At 38.7% G+C, this 16,526-nt stretch overlaps 1 protein-coding gene across 4 annotated transcripts in view; it reads left to right on the plus strand.

Moving 5' to 3' along the window:
* The window catches only part of USP6NL (USP6 N-terminal like), a 185,444-nt gene that overhangs the window by 124,091 nt on the left and 44,827 nt on the right, over positions 1-16,526 (plus strand). For all 4 annotated transcript variants that reach the window (XM_021696682.1, XM_021696681.1, XM_044915010.1 and 1 more), the window contains 3 exons: positions 2,758-2,838; positions 10,409-10,516; positions 15,915-16,024. In XM_021696682.1, the coding sequence (XP_021552357.1) occupies positions 2,758-2,838; positions 10,409-10,516; positions 15,915-16,024 (299 nt within the window). The remainder of the gene's footprint in view (positions 1-2,757; positions 2,839-10,408; positions 10,517-15,914; positions 16,025-16,526) is intronic.

The following is a 16,526-nucleotide window of genomic DNA, read 5'->3' on the forward strand; positions in this document are numbered from 1 at the left end:
CATTTAAAATTGTGTATATGATAAGAAAATAGAATACAGAATATGCCTTTAAAAATAAAGAGTAACTAGTTCTTAAAATGATTCATTGATAATTCATAGTCATAAAGGTGAAGGATAGCAAGAGACCTGCTAGGTCTCAGCAGGGTTGTTCCTGGCAAAGTGTATGTTATTATACTCTTGGGTTGGCTTGAATTATTTGGTGTTTTCCTGTTGGTGGAGAAAGGGATTGTGCTTTGAAGAAGTCAGGGGAGGAAGTGCAGAAGAACAAAAAAAATACTAAACTTAAATCAATCTTGATTTTTCACAGCTTGGCCTTCTCTAAAGTCACATTTAGCAGAAACATTAATTAGATTTCAGTGCCCCACTGAGCTTTAAAATTAAATGTATTTCTGGAAACATCAGCAACATTTTATCACTAATAATATAATGAAGAATATGCTTAGTCTTTTGAAAAATGGGAATTATAACAATATGTTTATTGCTCACGAGTGATCTTTTATTATGAAAAACACATCACAATTTTTAGAAAGAGTTAAGAAGTAATTAAAGAGTTTTAAAAATATGCCTAAAAATAGGGGCACTTGGGTGGCTCAGTTGGTTAGGCGACTGCCTTCAGCTCAGGTCATGATCCGAGGGTCCTGGGATCGAGCCCCGCATCAGGCTCCCTGCTCCGCGGGAAGCCTGCTTCTCCTTCTCCCACTCCCCCTGCTTGTGTTCTCTCTCTCTCTCTCTCTCTCTCTCTCTGTCAATTAAATAAATAAATAAAAACTTAAAAAAAATATGCCTAAAAATAAAATTCTCTAAAAATATTTTCATTTTTGGAAAATGAGGATCTTTTCCTAAAATCAGGATTTTCTTTGGGATTTTATGCTTCTTTTAAATCTAAAAATATTGGTGGTGGGCATATGCCATCTGCCTGTGTGAGGCTGGGTGGAAGACCATTGATAAGGAGCTTTCCTCAGAAACTGTGGTCGCGTGAGCCGCTAAGAGGACACGTGGGAAGCAGGAGACCTGCTGTGGTGGCTCAGAGGGCAGGTCCTGAAGCCTAGCTGCCCGGTTGTGAACCGCTCTTGACACTTGAATTTACTGCATAGGGAATCTGAAAGCCATTAGACTGCCTTGTGCCGCTGTTTCCTTATTTGTAAAATCGGGATGATTATACGTACCTCACAGGGTTGTAATGAGCACACTGTTTTGAGCACAGAGTAAATCTTCAGAACTGTTTTCTTTGCTGTCTAGTCTTTCATTTCCTATGCTTTTGATTCATAAACCTATTACACTTACAGAGGCCTCCAGAAAAGAAAATGTGGGCTTTGGGAATTAACAAAATAGCGGAATCTCAGCTCACTCATAAGAAACGATCACATTGGGCTCTTTTCCTGAAAATGAAATAGGTGCCTGCTCTGTGCCGGGGACTGGGGAAACCGCACACGTCTCCGCCTTCATGAGGCGTAGAGGTGTTAAGGGAGAATGCAGGTTAGGCGTGCAGCAGCTGTGGGCTCCCTAACTCGGAAGCCAGGTAGGAGACAGTCCTACCACCTGGTCACAGACAGGCAGGTCACTGCTGACTTCTTGGCTGAGAAGGGTGTTTTTCCCTGTCTGAAAGGATGGAGTACAAATGGGCCTTCTGAGGGTTTAGGCTTCCACAGAAAAGGGACAGAGGAGCTGTACATGCCCAGATCTTTTTCTAAACTTACTAATTAAGTCGCTTTACCACCTTATGAGTGAATAAGAGATTGGACAGCAGGCCCGAATAATTAGGAAAAAACATCCCTTCTCCTGGAAACCAAAGAAGGGAGGAAGAAGCATTATCTGTACCACCTTTCCCATTCCCCAGCTTTGCTCCAATTCCAATTTGGTGTGACATCCAAGACCCCTGCCTATATTTTCAGCCTCATCTCCTGATGCTTCCTTTTTTAGCCTTTTAGAACTACTGTCGGCCGCCCGCGGTGCTGCACCGTCTCAGAACGACATTTATCCGTGCTTCGTGGAATATTCAGTCCCACGTTGCACTTGATAAAAATCCTAATAATCTTTCAATAAACTTCCAATTCTTCATTTAGGGCTTACCTTCTTTAACATCTCTAGGTGGATTTGACTGCTTCTTCCATTGTGACCTTGTGGTCACCTTTTCTGACCGTATGTTGTCATACCTGTCACAGTACCATCCATGTCCACGACAGTTGCCCTGACTTGCCCTGAACTTTCTTCAGGGCAGCAACTTTTACTTACTTTTGGATAAATTTTTCACTAACAAATTGCTAGTTAGATATTAATCTCTCCACAAGTAAATACCCAGTTCTCCTTTATAAAGAATCATTTCCGTCATTGAAAACATTAAGATGCTAGAATTCAGTAAAATATAAAAGAAGAGAATGGAATTTTGAAGTTTTTTTTTTGTTGCTGCTTTAAAAATATTGCAAAATATTTTAGAACTGCCTTTTGGTTTATTTTTGTAGAATACATAGGGTTTTCAGTGATTAGTTTAAAAACATTGGAAAATTTAAACAATTCCTTTCTCTTTACCTGTCCCATTGGAGCATCTCCCATGTATCTTAACTTCGGCTATGGAATACTATTGCTACAACTATAATCACTTATCTAAGTTTTTAAAGTTAGATAGTGTATTTGCGTATCTAAGAGCTTAACTGTTTTAGTGGTTTTTTTTTTTTTTAGCAGCATTTTCTTTGACTTTTTTTTGTAATTTGTAAGTATGGAAGACTCAAACAGTAACAATGAATTTCAATTTTATTTTAGCAAAAGCAACTGGAAATTGAAAGAACTACTAAGTGGTTGAAAATGCTAAAAGGATGGGAAAAATACAAGAACACTGAAAAGGTAATTAAAATGTTACTTCTATCTGAAACTACACAAATTCAATGTGAATTTTCCCGATAAAAGTTTCTCTTAAGTTATAGAAGTATATTAATACTTTAATTTAGGGGCGCCTGAGTGGCTCAGTCGTTAAGCGTCTGCCTTCGGCTCAGGTCATGATCCCAGGGTCCTGGGATCGAGCCCCGCGTCGGGCTCCCTGCTCCGCGGGAGGCCTGCTTCTCCCTCTCCCACTCCCCCGCTTGTGTTCCTGCTCTCACTAACTCTCTCTGTGTCAAATAAATAAATAAAATCTTTAAAAAAAAAAAACAAAACTTTAATTTAGTTGGGATGCCTCAAATTAGGAGTCTTTGTGTCCTAACAGAATATCCAATACAGATAGGTTTCAGCAGTTTAGAGGCTGTTCCGGGTAGTCCCGAGGTAGGATGGTTTCAGGAGTGATTTGCTTCAGCTGCTCCATTGCGTTGCCTGTGCCTTAGTTTCGTTTCCTGTCTCTGCTCTGCCTTCTGCAGTGCCAGCTTTCCCTTGGGGTTGGTTTCCCTCTGGGGTCAGAACCCGTGCTGCAGCTCCGGGCTTCACACCCACACGTCACACTGCTCAGGAGGAGGGCTGGCCTTGGCAGCTTTCCCTGAAGCAGGAGCAATCTTTCCAAAAGCTTCTAGCAAACCTCCCCTTAAATGTTTTTGCCCTGCAGAGTTGGTGCTGAGTTTTAAACCAATTAAAACATAACATACACATCTATTACTGTCACCACCAGCCTCATCACAAAAGTCTTTAAACATTGGGAAGCTGAGAAGTTCATGGTGGTGGAAGTTTTTTTTTTTTTTTTTAAAGAGAAAGGGGCTTTCTTGAAATAAAGTTGGGAATATCAGAGCTAACCCAAGAGAAGCAAAGTTAAGTCCTTTACTACAGGACTCCTCAGAGACTTTACTATTATAACACGTGGTCGGGGGACCACACCTTCAAGACGGACCTTAAACTGACTGAAACTTACTCGACCGTGGAAATCTTTTTGTCATAGAGCATCTTGCAAAACTAATGCCCCTTTTCTTTTTGAGCATCCTAACTACCCTTATTTAAAGTCTGTTAGACTCTTTTATTATTTTATTTTCATCAGGAGTTAGCTCATTTTGGGGTTGTTGATTTTATTGTGTGTTTTAGCATTAGGTTGGAACTCAAGATGTTCTTTTGAGAGGAATCAGTTCAAAGTAGAATGAGAGGAATCCGTTTTGAAAGGAATCAGTTCAAAGTAGAATGTTAGTTATGCAGAGTGGCCTAAAGTTGGCACCTACTTTACCTCATGTCTGTGGGAAGATTGCTCAAGTGGTAATTACAGGGTAAATGTCGATGCAGCGGCACTTACACTTTCATCTCAACATTTGGTCTAATAAGATATTTGTAGAATTATACGGCTTTGTGTTCTCCTTGAGTATACATAGATCTATGAAAGTATGTAAGCCAGTGTAAAAATGAGCAATTCTACCAGGCCATTATTCTGACAGCAAGTCTGACTAATGTAGTTCCTAGCAAGAGAGATTTGAACAGAACTGTTTCTTTGATGTATAATTTTAAAGCACTTTCCCACAACTATAATGCTGGAATTATTTGATAATATATATGGTGCAATTTGGTGTGCAACAGAATGTACTTTCTAAAAGAATTGCTGCTTTCAATTCATATCTCATTTTAAATTGCTCTGAGGCAAAAAAAAAAAGTAGCATGTGTTTTTTCTTCTCTTCCAAGAGGAGGTGAAGTTTTCTCTCCACAGATTCCTTACTTACATAATGGTAACACAAAGAAATTTCTGCAAGTGTCTTGAAATTAAAATATAGCTGTGATAGAGAATATTTGGATCTTTAGAACCCAAGCTTTAATGAAAGGCAGTTTCCATTAAGGTTGTTTGTGTTGCCTGTGTGTCTCACAGTTCTCACGGTGCCTGGTTCAGTAGTGCTGAGTTTAAAAAATATACTCTATTAAATGAAGTCATCTCTGTTAGCTGGAGACATTATGATTTAATTAGTCATGATGTAATTGTGCCTAAGCTATGTCACAGCAGAGTACCTACGACAGATACACTTTTTTCCTTTTTTTTTTTTTTTTAGTCAAGTAACTGAATGGGCCTTATATTAATTAGCGTTTTATTTTACTGATGGGAGAATTGAGGCACCAAGTTTATAAATAAATTTCACACAGCTTGTTCGTCGCAGCAGGAGATCCCATGCCCACACTCAAGGGCTCGTTTACCGTACCATCTTTCATGTTTGCTTTCCCTTTTGGTGTTTGTCAATAAAAAGTCAGAAGGAAATGGAATGTAGTTATAAGAGCCAATAGGGCCTTGTGTATGGTTTAAAACTTTTTTAGATCTGGCGGTGAGGGACTCATGCCTATCGGAGGCAGAGATGAAGGAGTTATAATGGAGCAGGGATGCTTTAAGAAAACGGAGAGACAGTAAAGAGATAAGCAGCTCAGCATGAACTCTTGTTTCATGGTAATACACTTGGAGTGTTGCAAGTCCCCCAAATGGAGCCCTGCTGGGTGGGCTACAAAGTTGGCTACTGGCCAGTGTGTGATGTGGACTGGTGCATTCATCACTATTTTGAAATCATTAAGGTTAGAAAGAGGTATTGAAAATGTTAGGTCAGTCAGTGGAATTGTTTTTTAGTTGATGGATGTTTAAATATATCTTTGTGACTGAAATAGACTACTTGATTCTGTTGGCAAGGGAACAAAGATACTGAAAGCAAAAGGTGGATTTCAGGGAACCTTCATTTATTTTTCCTTAAAGATTTTATGTATCATATCCATAAAATAAATTTCTAACAGGATTTTTAAAGGTAGTACTTTTTAACTTGGAATATTATTAAATATTATATCTTAAATCCAACATACAGACATTCTATATCATGATTGTTAAAACTCTGGTGTCTGGGGGCACCTGGGTAGTCAAGTCGGTTAAGAGTCCAGCTCTTGGTTTCAGGTCAGGTTGTGAGATCGAGTGCCATGTCAGCCTCCATGAGCAGCATGGGAGTCTCCTTGAGATTCTCTCTCTCTGTCTCCCACTCATGCTCTCTCTCTCTCAGATAAATAAATCTTAAAAACAAAACCAGAAACTGTGGTCTCTGAAGTCAGACTAACTGAATTTCAGTTCTTCTACAGTTTATTAGTTGTATGGTTTGGAGGTAGTTATTTTTCCACATCTTCATTTTCTCATCCGTAAAATGGGGTTGATAATAATAGCATGTTCCTCTTTAGGAATGTGATAGTACAGCCTCCTTGCTCGGCTGGGAGCCTGTTTCTCCCTCTGCCACTCCCCCTGCTTGTGCACTCTCTCTCCCTGGCAAATAAATAAATAAAATATTAAAAAAAGAAAAGGGAATGCGATAGTATTACAAGGAATAAGTTGACATAGAAACACATATACTGGCTCCTAATAAATAATCAGAAAATGTTAGCATAACTATATTACTAAAGTCATTATTACTAGATTCATTATTTTCCTCACCGTCATCTCCTCATTTCCCCTTCCTGGCAAATCCATGTGGATCCTTAGTATTGATCTTCCCTAACTCTATAATGTAAAATTCATTCCTCCCTTCCTCTGATATAATATTTCTCATACAGTCTCAAGGTGAGAGTCTCTGTGTTGGACCAATAAGAAGTAACCACCACATTCACTGCCCTCACCCCAGCATCTTTATTCCTCAACTTTTTCTGGTTTTCCCCTCCAATCTCTTGTGTCCTATGACATAAGGGCTAACAGCTCCTGCACATTTAGACAGTATAGTGCCTACTGTTCTCCTTTTCCCACTCTGGCCCCCTCTGGGGAGTCTGTCTCTGTCACGACTTCTCCCATCAGGGTGTGACGCTCAGCTCTGTAGCAAGGAGTATTTTATAATAAAGGGATACCAGTTTATGGTATCAGTGTATCTGCTTACACATAGATCTTCCCTGCTACTGGAGAATAAGCAAATTTTATTTGTATCTGTCATACTTGATATAATTCCTACTTTGTTTTACAAAATTTCTAAAATTTCTATGATAGGTAAAAATTTGTGAAAATTATGTTACCATAATGTCAATCTGTCATATAAGAGTTGTGAGTATTTGAAAAACAAATAGGCTGGGGTGCCTCGGTGGCTCAGTCGTTAAGCGTCTGCCTTCGGCTCAGGTCATGATCCCAGGGTCCTGGGATCGAGTCCCACATCAGGCTCCCTGCTCTGCGGGGAGCCTGCTTCTCCCTCTCCCATTCCCCCTGCTTGTGTTCCTGCTCTCGCTCTTTCTCTCTCTGTCAAATAAATAAATAAAATCTTAAAAAAAAAAAAAAAAAGAAAAACAAATAGGCATAGTTTATTTTTTTTCATAATTTAAAATTCTTATTTTAGGGTCTCATAATTTAATCCTTTTTCTGGTATATGTGACTTTGTGTACCTGTTTTTTTATTTCACTACCTCCTAAAGCTGAATTCCAGACACATCCCTTTTTATTTTTTTTTTAAAGATTTTATTTATTTATTTACTTGAGAGAGAGAGAGAGAGAGAAACAGCATGAGAGAGGATAGGGTCAGAGGGAGAAGCAGGCTCTCCGCCGAGCCGGGAGCCCGATGTGGGACTCGATCCCAGGACTCTGGGATCATGACCTGAGCCGAAGGCAGTCGCTTAACCAACTGAGCCACCCAGGCGCCCCACATCCCTTTTTATATTCCCTTTTTTTTAAATTGAAGTAGAGTTGACACATAGTGTTACATTAATTTTGGGTGTACAGCATAATGATTTGACAACTCTGTATGTTATGCTTACCTTTTAAATACAGTTTCATTATCATTTTAATGCTTTCTGCTCTTGGATTCCCTTAATATTTTCTGATCTGTGTATTTTAGTAAGTTCACTTGAGCAGAACAGTGGGTACTAGCTACATGCAAAATGGTCTTGGAAAGATGGTCTTTGTTTTTTATAAAATGTAAAATAAATATCTTTTGCTGAAAGATGGTGACATCTTGTGTGTGCCTTGGGCACATTACTTAACTTTTTTGTGATTCACTTTCACCATCTGTAAAATTGGGATAATAAAATCTCATGGAATTGTTGATATGATTAAATGAGAGAAACATCTATTTTTAGTTTAAAATAGTTTCTTGCATATAGTAATTGCTCAGTAAAAGTTGTGCCTCATTTTTCATTTTAGCCCTGGAGTAGCACTGGTCCATTAATTTTTGCTTTCTACCTGAATTTCTCTATTATTTTTTTTTTAAGATTTTATTTATTTATTTGACAGAGAACACAAAAAGCAGGGGGAGTGGCAAGCAGAGGGACAGGCTTCCCGCTGAGCAGGGAGCCCAATGGGGGACTTGATCCCAGGACCCTAGCTAGGATCATGACCTGAACTGAAGGTAGTCGCTTAACCGACTGAGCCACCCAAGCGCCCCTGTTATTTCTTCTTAATATAATCATGATAATTTGATTTTTTTAAAAAATTTACTCACTTTAAGATGAAAAATAGACATTTATGTATAATTGTTGAATACAGAATTGGATGAAAGCAATAAAATAATGTCTGAAGTCTTTTCAAGTAATAGAGTTTGAGAAATACATGTCAGGACTCTCGTTTTACTCATTGAAAACATCAGCCTAATGGAGATTCACATCCATCAAAGTTAATCTGCTTACCTGCCATCATATTCTACTTGGCTATTAAACTTTCACTTTTCACATTTGTGGTAGTTTCCACACCTTCCTATATTCATATTAGATGCTTATAGTACAGCATCTTTACTTTAAAAGTTTAGGAGATAATTTGAAAATACTTTTCGTGGGTGATACTCCTTTAAAAAGTATAATGGTAGGGCGCCTGGGTGGCTCAGTCGTTAAGCGCCTGCCTTTGGTTCAGGTCATGATCCCGGGGTCCTGGGATCGAGCCCTACATCGGGCTCCCTGCTGGGCGGGAAGCCTGTTTCTCCCTCCCCCACTCCCCCTGCTTGTGTTCCCTCTCTCGCAGTCTCTCTCTCTGTCAAATAAATAAATAAAATCTTTAAAAAAAAAAAAGCATAATGGTAAATATTACGACTTTGGAATGAATGTAGATGACAAACTTTCTTTAGGAAGATAAATCTTAAATTCATTTTTTTAAAAACCACACTCAGTTTGCAGTTAAAGGTGGTAAATGTTTAATATGTGGGAAATGTTGCAAGTAGCAGAGTCTGGTTTACACAGAACTTTCTGTATATATTCTTCCAGTTAGAGCTACTGCATGAGTTAAAAAACTTCCAGGATTCTAATCACTATCTAGTAAGATTTCAAATTTGAGGCATAGTATGTTTATACCAAAAGAACAAAGCTGAAACTCCTTATGGAATTATCTAATTGAATCAACTTCACAATATCCACTATTTCACAGTAAAAGTTGTTCTACATTGTTACTCATTCTAAGCCACATCATCATTTTTATAAAGCTACATCATGACTTAGCTTTAGTTTAAAAAAGTGAAGTAGTATATAGCAGTAGTTGAAACTCTGCTTCTTAACTCATAACCTGTCAGCATTTCAATTATTAGAACTTACATCCTATTTTCTTAGCCATACTATTAAAATATATTATTTTGATCATAAAGGTAATTGTGTACCTATTCTTACCTTACTCCCTAAGGTTTCTGCCATAATTTGTTTAGTCATTTCCTTGTTTGGGCATTTTCTTTTAAGTTTCAAAGTTTTATTATGCACAACTTTGTAATGACCATAATAGATTTGTATGTTACTTTGAATAATTAGCTTTGAAGAAAAAAGATACAATTATGGGAAGATGGAGAAGTAGATGAAGTCTTAGGATTCATAGAGTGACAGCGTATAAGGACCTAAAGAGTTGACAAACTGATGATTTATTCCTTATCTCATTCAAAAGTGATGACAGGTTAATCCTGGAGAACTGCCAAAATCAAAAAGAGGAGAGGAAAGCGGGAGTGTGGGGTGGAGGCGTGGAGGGGAGGGGAGGCACAGGGTGGTGGGAGGTGGGAAGAAAACTGAAGATTGCGGGTGGCATTAGCTGAGTTATGAGCTAGACAAGATATGTTATGTTGATAGGTTCTGGAAAGCCCCAGAGAGAAGATGCTGCAGGAAGAGATATTAGGGCTTACAGTATTCTCTCCACTCCACGAAAACACTTGGGGCACAAGGCAATCTTTTTGCTATTTGGGGCCTTTTAGATGTATGGGGGGAAAAGGAAGAAAGTATGTAACTAGTTGATGATATCAACAGGGAATGTGTAAATTAGATGTTCACACCTTAAAAAAGAGCACTGATTATGCTTTCATGCTGCATGAGAAGCACCTTCGTAATGGTATGAAAATACCAATGTACTAGGCATACTTAACATTTTCATCTTTGTGTATTCTGCCTTCCTGTGTATAGGCCTCCCTGCTAGGATTTGAAAAGTAGAGATGATGGGATCCAAGTGTGCCATGTCAAAATGTATCAGTTGTCATGGATACTTTGAAAATAAAGGACCAAAAAATATTAATTAGTTTGATTTGAGGGGTCAGTCTAAGATTTTTGTCATTTATAACCTTCAATTTGTTTCTTTCAATAAGTTTCATAGGAGAATTTACAAAGGAATCCCACTCCAGCTCAGAGGTGAAGTCTGGGCTCTGCTTCTGGAGATCCCTAAAATGAAAGAAGAAACAAGAGACCTCTATAGTGTGAGTATTTAAAGCTAACTTGTTATTTTGAAATTGAAAAGTAAAACCTATTTCTTTTCACTTTCAAGGTGATGTAAGATATTCGTATCATTTGAAGTTATATTAACATGATACTACATTGAGTTGTATAAGCCTATTTTCTTGATTGTTTGGTTTAGTGCAATCTACTTCCTAACTTGCGAACAAATACTTCAGGGAAAATGTTATTTTCTGTATCAGTCAGTAAGTATCCAGTGCTTTTCACATATTTGAAAAGAACAGTGTTGGGGCGTATTCATGAGGAAAATTGACTAACACCTGATTGTAACTGCTCATATGCAGTGTAGTGTTAATAAAGAGATCTACAGTGTCCTTTCTAGACTTTGTAGGAAAACAGCAATGGGATTCAGTTTATCCAACAGCTGCCTGTGTGTGCTTGACTATTTTCTTCTGGGTGTGAGAAAAGAATTTTTCTCCAAGACTAGTAGGGATCTCTAGGTTTTGTTATTTGTTAATCAAAAGTCAAACTTTTGACTCCGTGATCCATAGTGCTTTCCTTAAATTAGTTAATACATTACATTTACCTCCTTGTCATCTCAGCTATACCCTTTCTAAATCTAAAGTTTATATTAACCTTTGAAAGGAATGATTATCTAAAAATCTTTTTGAAATATGTTCCTCAGAAAATGTATATAAATAGAATAAAATGGATAAAAGAACAATTATTTATAATTTAAACCCAATACCAATTATAAAAGGAGCCTTGGAATACTCTTGATGTTTTCTTTTCTTTTTCAAATAATGTGTTTGTGTGTGTCTATATTGTTGTATCAAGATGAAAGATAATAAATACTGGTTAATTTAAAGAGTTACTTTTGTGTGTCTAAAAGATTTTTTAAATTAGCTGTTTGGGCCCTACACAGACTATAAGTTTATGTCTTAGGGTTTTAGAGTTTCAAATTATTTTAGTCTGTTGATTAGATATTTGCTTTTAGTATCATGGTTTTAGAGCCAGTATTGAAAATGGTGTCTGAGAAAACATATAAAGTCTAGCCCCAGCACCTAGTACAGCATGCCGGTATATGGTAGGTGCCCATTAAATTCTTGTTTAATTAATGAGAGGAGACAGTTACTTTTCTTTAGCATGCTGTCTTTGTTTCCTCGGGCTACCATGAAGTGCCACAAACGGAGTGGCTGCAGACAGCAGGGTGTCTTCTCTCACACCTCTGGAAGCTAGTGGCCTGATGCCAGGGTGTCTGCAGGACCCTGGTTCGTCTCAAGGCTTGGGGGAGCGTCTTTCCTCGCCCCTTCCTGGCTTCGGGCATTGCCAGCACCATTCCAGGGCTTGCAGCTGCCTCAGTCAGCTCTCTGCCTCCCTCTTCACACGACCTTCTCCCTGTGTGTGTCTGTGTGTCTGTGTGTCTGACCTGATAAGGACGCAGGTTACTGGACTTGGGGTCCACCCTAATCCAGCATGATCTCGTCTTCAGTCAGTTACATCTGCAAAGACCCTATTTCCAAATCAGGTCCATTCACAGGTTCTGGGTAGACGTGAGTTTGGAGAAGGGGCACTATTCAATCCAGCACACATTCTAATAGCAGAACTGTGCTTTCAACGATCTTTTAGACCTTTTCTACATAGAATATAATGATCCAGGCACTGATTAACATGAGAGATCTATTTAGTAAATGCCAGGCATACAAATAACAAAAACAAAAGAAATGACTTGCCTTCCAGTACTTTCAAGGTTATTTTTTCTAATACTATGATGGAAAAAAATTTTTTTTTAAATTTTTTTATTCTTTGAGTTTTCCCGGCACCATTATTTGATGGTCCTTCTTTCCCACTCTTTCTTACTCTCTCTCTCCAAAGATGGTATGAGTTGCTCTGTTCAGGTTGGAACTTCAGGAGGAATAGAACTATTAAGATTTTTCTCTGGTGGGTGAGACTTGCTGGTGCCTGAGCTGGCGCCCTCATCTACCTCTTCCTTCTGTTCTTTTAGGTGTACCTCAGTGTCATTTATCTCTCTTGTGTGTCGTGCTAGATCTCACACATGGCAGAAGTTCAGTCCATCATGGTTAACAGCCTCACCTACAGCCTTCCTGGGGCTTCATAATCTTGTTAGCCAAACGCACCGCGATATTGTGGATCTTTCATACAAATGCTTTCCACTGTACCTCCACTTCAGGTTTATAGGTTCATTAGATCCTGTTTCTTTTATAAACAAGAATATAAAATATATATTCTTGTATTATTGTGACACTCATGGGTCTCAGCCCACCCAATCTCAGAGATAACTGTAGAAGCTGCTTTACCTCCTTGCACTAAGATAAGAAATATGCTTGATTTCCTGTATTCTGTACATTTGTTTGTAAATATTCTAGGACCTAATCTTTCTGACCTACTATTTTTTACCTACTAACTGAAATTTGTTTCTGTCTTGAGGCCTTTTTGTGTTGGATTTTCTTTTCCTCTAGAGAAACTGTTACTATAAATGTATTTGGGTGATTTTCTGCCTTTGAACTAAATTTTACTGTAAAGCACATTTTATCATGTCCTGTCAAAACATTTTCTTTCTGTGTTTTGACATCTCATTTTTTTTACCAGGAGACTTGTAGAACAATCATTGAAACCTCTTTACTTGCCCATTACCTTTAAAAAAAAAAAAGAAAGAACAAATATGAACAGATTACCATTTTTAAACTAAATTTTGGTAATATCTTCTGGATCAACTTTTATCAGGGATAGTGTACAGTAATATTTTAGTGGTCGTGTGATTTTAATACAATACTATAAATATCTCCCTGTGTATTTAGGACTCTGAAGTATACTCTTGTTACTCTTCATGATTTTAAAAGCTACAGAAGCTGCCCTTGTCTGAGCTCCTGCCTCAAAACATAGAGAGTACATGTAGTCACAAAACACTTGACACATACACACATATTCCAGATAGCCTACTTCTTTCTACTTTTAGCTGAAGTCAGGAATTAGCAGTTATATTTTCATATGTATTTATTGGAGTTGATTCAGGCAGAGATCTGTATCACCAGTACATGGTAAACGAGTCAGTATAATATATGTATATAAATGCATAATTATACATTAGTGTGGTTAAGTGTAGATTAATATAAATTTTAATCTCTTATCTAGTTCAACTTGGGAGATTAAATATCCTCACTCAGCTCCCTTACCCCGAAATGCCATGAAACTGACAGCAGGGAGTTTTTGTAAAGGCAAAAGCCCACAAGGAGTAAGAAATAGGAGAGAGAGTGGCTGCCAGTGTCTGGAAACCAGACAGACATTTACTAAACTCAGCAAACCCGAGAAAATGGAAGCCCGGGCTGGCTGATTTCGATCTCAGAATCTCCAGAAGGCTTGCTAATGGTCAGCTGCAGCTGCCTCTGGGAGTGGCGGTGAAGCTCAGAACTGTGGAAGTGGCCCAGAGTCCGTCACAGAAGCAGTTAGATCCTCGACGTCCCCCTCCCACCCTGGCCATGGGTCCAAGGATTACCATTTGGAGAGAATGAACCAGAGGGCCTCTGGACCGGAGAGGACCCATGGTCCTGAGGGGTGGGGCGGGGGGGCGGAGAGATGGCACAGAGGAACTGCATGTCCTGAGCTGGGGGCATCCTGGCCTCCTTCCCATGCTGCTCCCAGCACATTGGCGGCCAGGTGCTTATCTTCCTGACTAGAGACCAGAAGAGACTTCTCTGAGGAATCTGCCCAGCCTAAGGACATAAACCCAGAGATACTGACTTCAGGGAAACTGCCCAGCCAGATCATTCTGCAGTGGAGAGACAGTCGTGAAGCCCCACCTCTGCACACAGAGCTTGCCATCAGCTTTTTAGTGTTCTACTTTTAAATATAAGCAGACAACGAAATACCACTGTTTCCTTGAGGAAAGGAGCTAACATTAAAGATACACGAGAACAAATGGAAAAAAGAAACATGTAAGAAACAGACTATAGAGCAGCAAGAAGAAAACTTAAAAAAACGATTACAAGTATCTTCAGAGGGATCAAAATAGATATCACATCCATAAAGCAAGTATAGAAGCCTATAAAAAGGAACCTTTGAGAACAACAAAGAGCTTATTAATCATAAAAAATTATAATAGAACTGAAAGATTTGAGAGAAGGTTTGAGAGTAACAATTGAAGGAATTTCCCAGCAAGTAGATGATAAATTCAAAGAAATGGGAAATAATACAGAAAATATAAGAAAGTTAAATGACAGCCGGAGATTCCACACTCTAATAGTAAGAGTTCCAGGAAGAGGAAATGGGAATGCAGGTGGGAGGGATGAGGAAATCGACAAAGGAATTACTGAAGAAATCACTCAGAACTGAGAGACGTGAGTCCGAGTTTATAAGATTGAAAAGATCCGTCAAGTGCCCAACCCTGTGGATAAAAATAGATGCAAATCAAGCACAGAAATGTAAAGTTTCAGGACGTGGAGAGAAAAATGCCTACGAGCTTCTAGAGAAAAAGCAGATTTCATACAAAGAAACCAGAATTAGAGCGGCAACACTGGAAACTAGAAGACAGTAAAGGCAATGCCTTGTGAGCAAAAATATTTTCCAATTTAGAATTCTAAAACAGCCCAACAGTTAAATAAGAAGGAGTTAATATTATCAGACTTCTGAAGTTTTCAAAACAATTTATCTTCCATACACCCTTCCACAGGAGCTACTGGAGGATGTGCTCCTCCAGAACAAGGGAATAAACCAAGAAAGAAGACGTGAGACCCAGGGAAGAGGGGACCCAAGTGAAGGAAGGCCTAGCCGCGGGTGAAGGGGGACCCCAAGACCCTAGCTGTGCAGCAGGCTAAGAGGTCCAGGAGCCCAAGGCTGGAGCAGGGTTGAAGGCTCTGGAGAGACATCTACACGAAGTTGAAATCGGAGATTACCTTTTCCATTGCGACAGCACCAGAGGAGATGGATGCAGTTTAAAGTGAGTTTGGGATTGGATTAGCAACAAGCATGTAGAAAATGAAGCAAATCAAGAAACAAGGCAATGATTAGCTCGAAGGAAAACAAAAATATTGTGTTGGAAAGAAAAAAGAAGTACTAGCGGACTGTGTGGCTCAACTGTGAAGAGCTTTTACGTAGTCTTATTAGCAAGGCAGACTCCGAAAAGTGCTTCATTCCAAATTAGAATCTAACTGTATTGTTAAGATGGGGGGGGAAGGTGGTGGGAGGAGGGGAAGGATGGGTGTGGGAGAGATGGGGCATCGGTGGGAGGGAAGCTCTTCACTGTGTGCCTTTTCACATTCGTTGGTGAACCACAGGTGTGCTTTTCCTAAACCAAAACAGTTTTTTAATGATAATTACTTTATGATTTATTATTTTAATGAGAATTGTCTTCAACAACTGATTTCCCTAAAAATGTGCTTTCTTCCCCCCTTTTTTTCTCTTCAGAAATTAAAACACAGAGCACGGGGTTGTTCACCTGATATCAGACAAATAGACCTTGATGTCAACCGCACATTTAGGGACCATATTATGTTTAGAGACAGATACGGTGTTAAGTAAGTAAACATTGATGTTATGAAATGTAAATAGCATTTATAAAGAGTGTTTATTAAAGTCTTTGTTAACTTAAAACATGAGTGAGTAGAATGTCTTGTATGAACCATAACTTTGATGCAGGTCCTAAAGGTTTAAGCTTTTACAGATCGTTTGGTCCGTGTTGTGTGAAACCTAGGATCTAGGCTCCCTTAAATTTTTTAACCTTTGACGTAGTAGATGCTATTTGGTTGGTAAAGAGTCATTTTATGATCTGGGAATTCTTAAAAATGTAGTAGCTACTTTTATTAAAATCTTAGTAAAGAAATGGGAGATTGTGTTACTTTTTGAAAACTATTTCAGCGACAAATAGATCCCTATAAACTTGACCCCCAGTGCATAGCTGAAACTAAAACAAATGAGGAATGAATGACTGAAATGAGTATTACAGTTTATGAATGAGAGTTTTGCTGAACTCTGTATCGGCTGAGTCCAACAGGAGAAACGGAAACCAGTAAGAGATGT

Source organism: Neomonachus schauinslandi, chromosome 5, assembly GCF_002201575.2.
Source record: "Neomonachus schauinslandi chromosome 5, ASM220157v2, whole genome shotgun sequence".
NCBI lineage: Eukaryota > Metazoa > Chordata > Mammalia > Carnivora > Phocidae > Neomonachus > Neomonachus schauinslandi.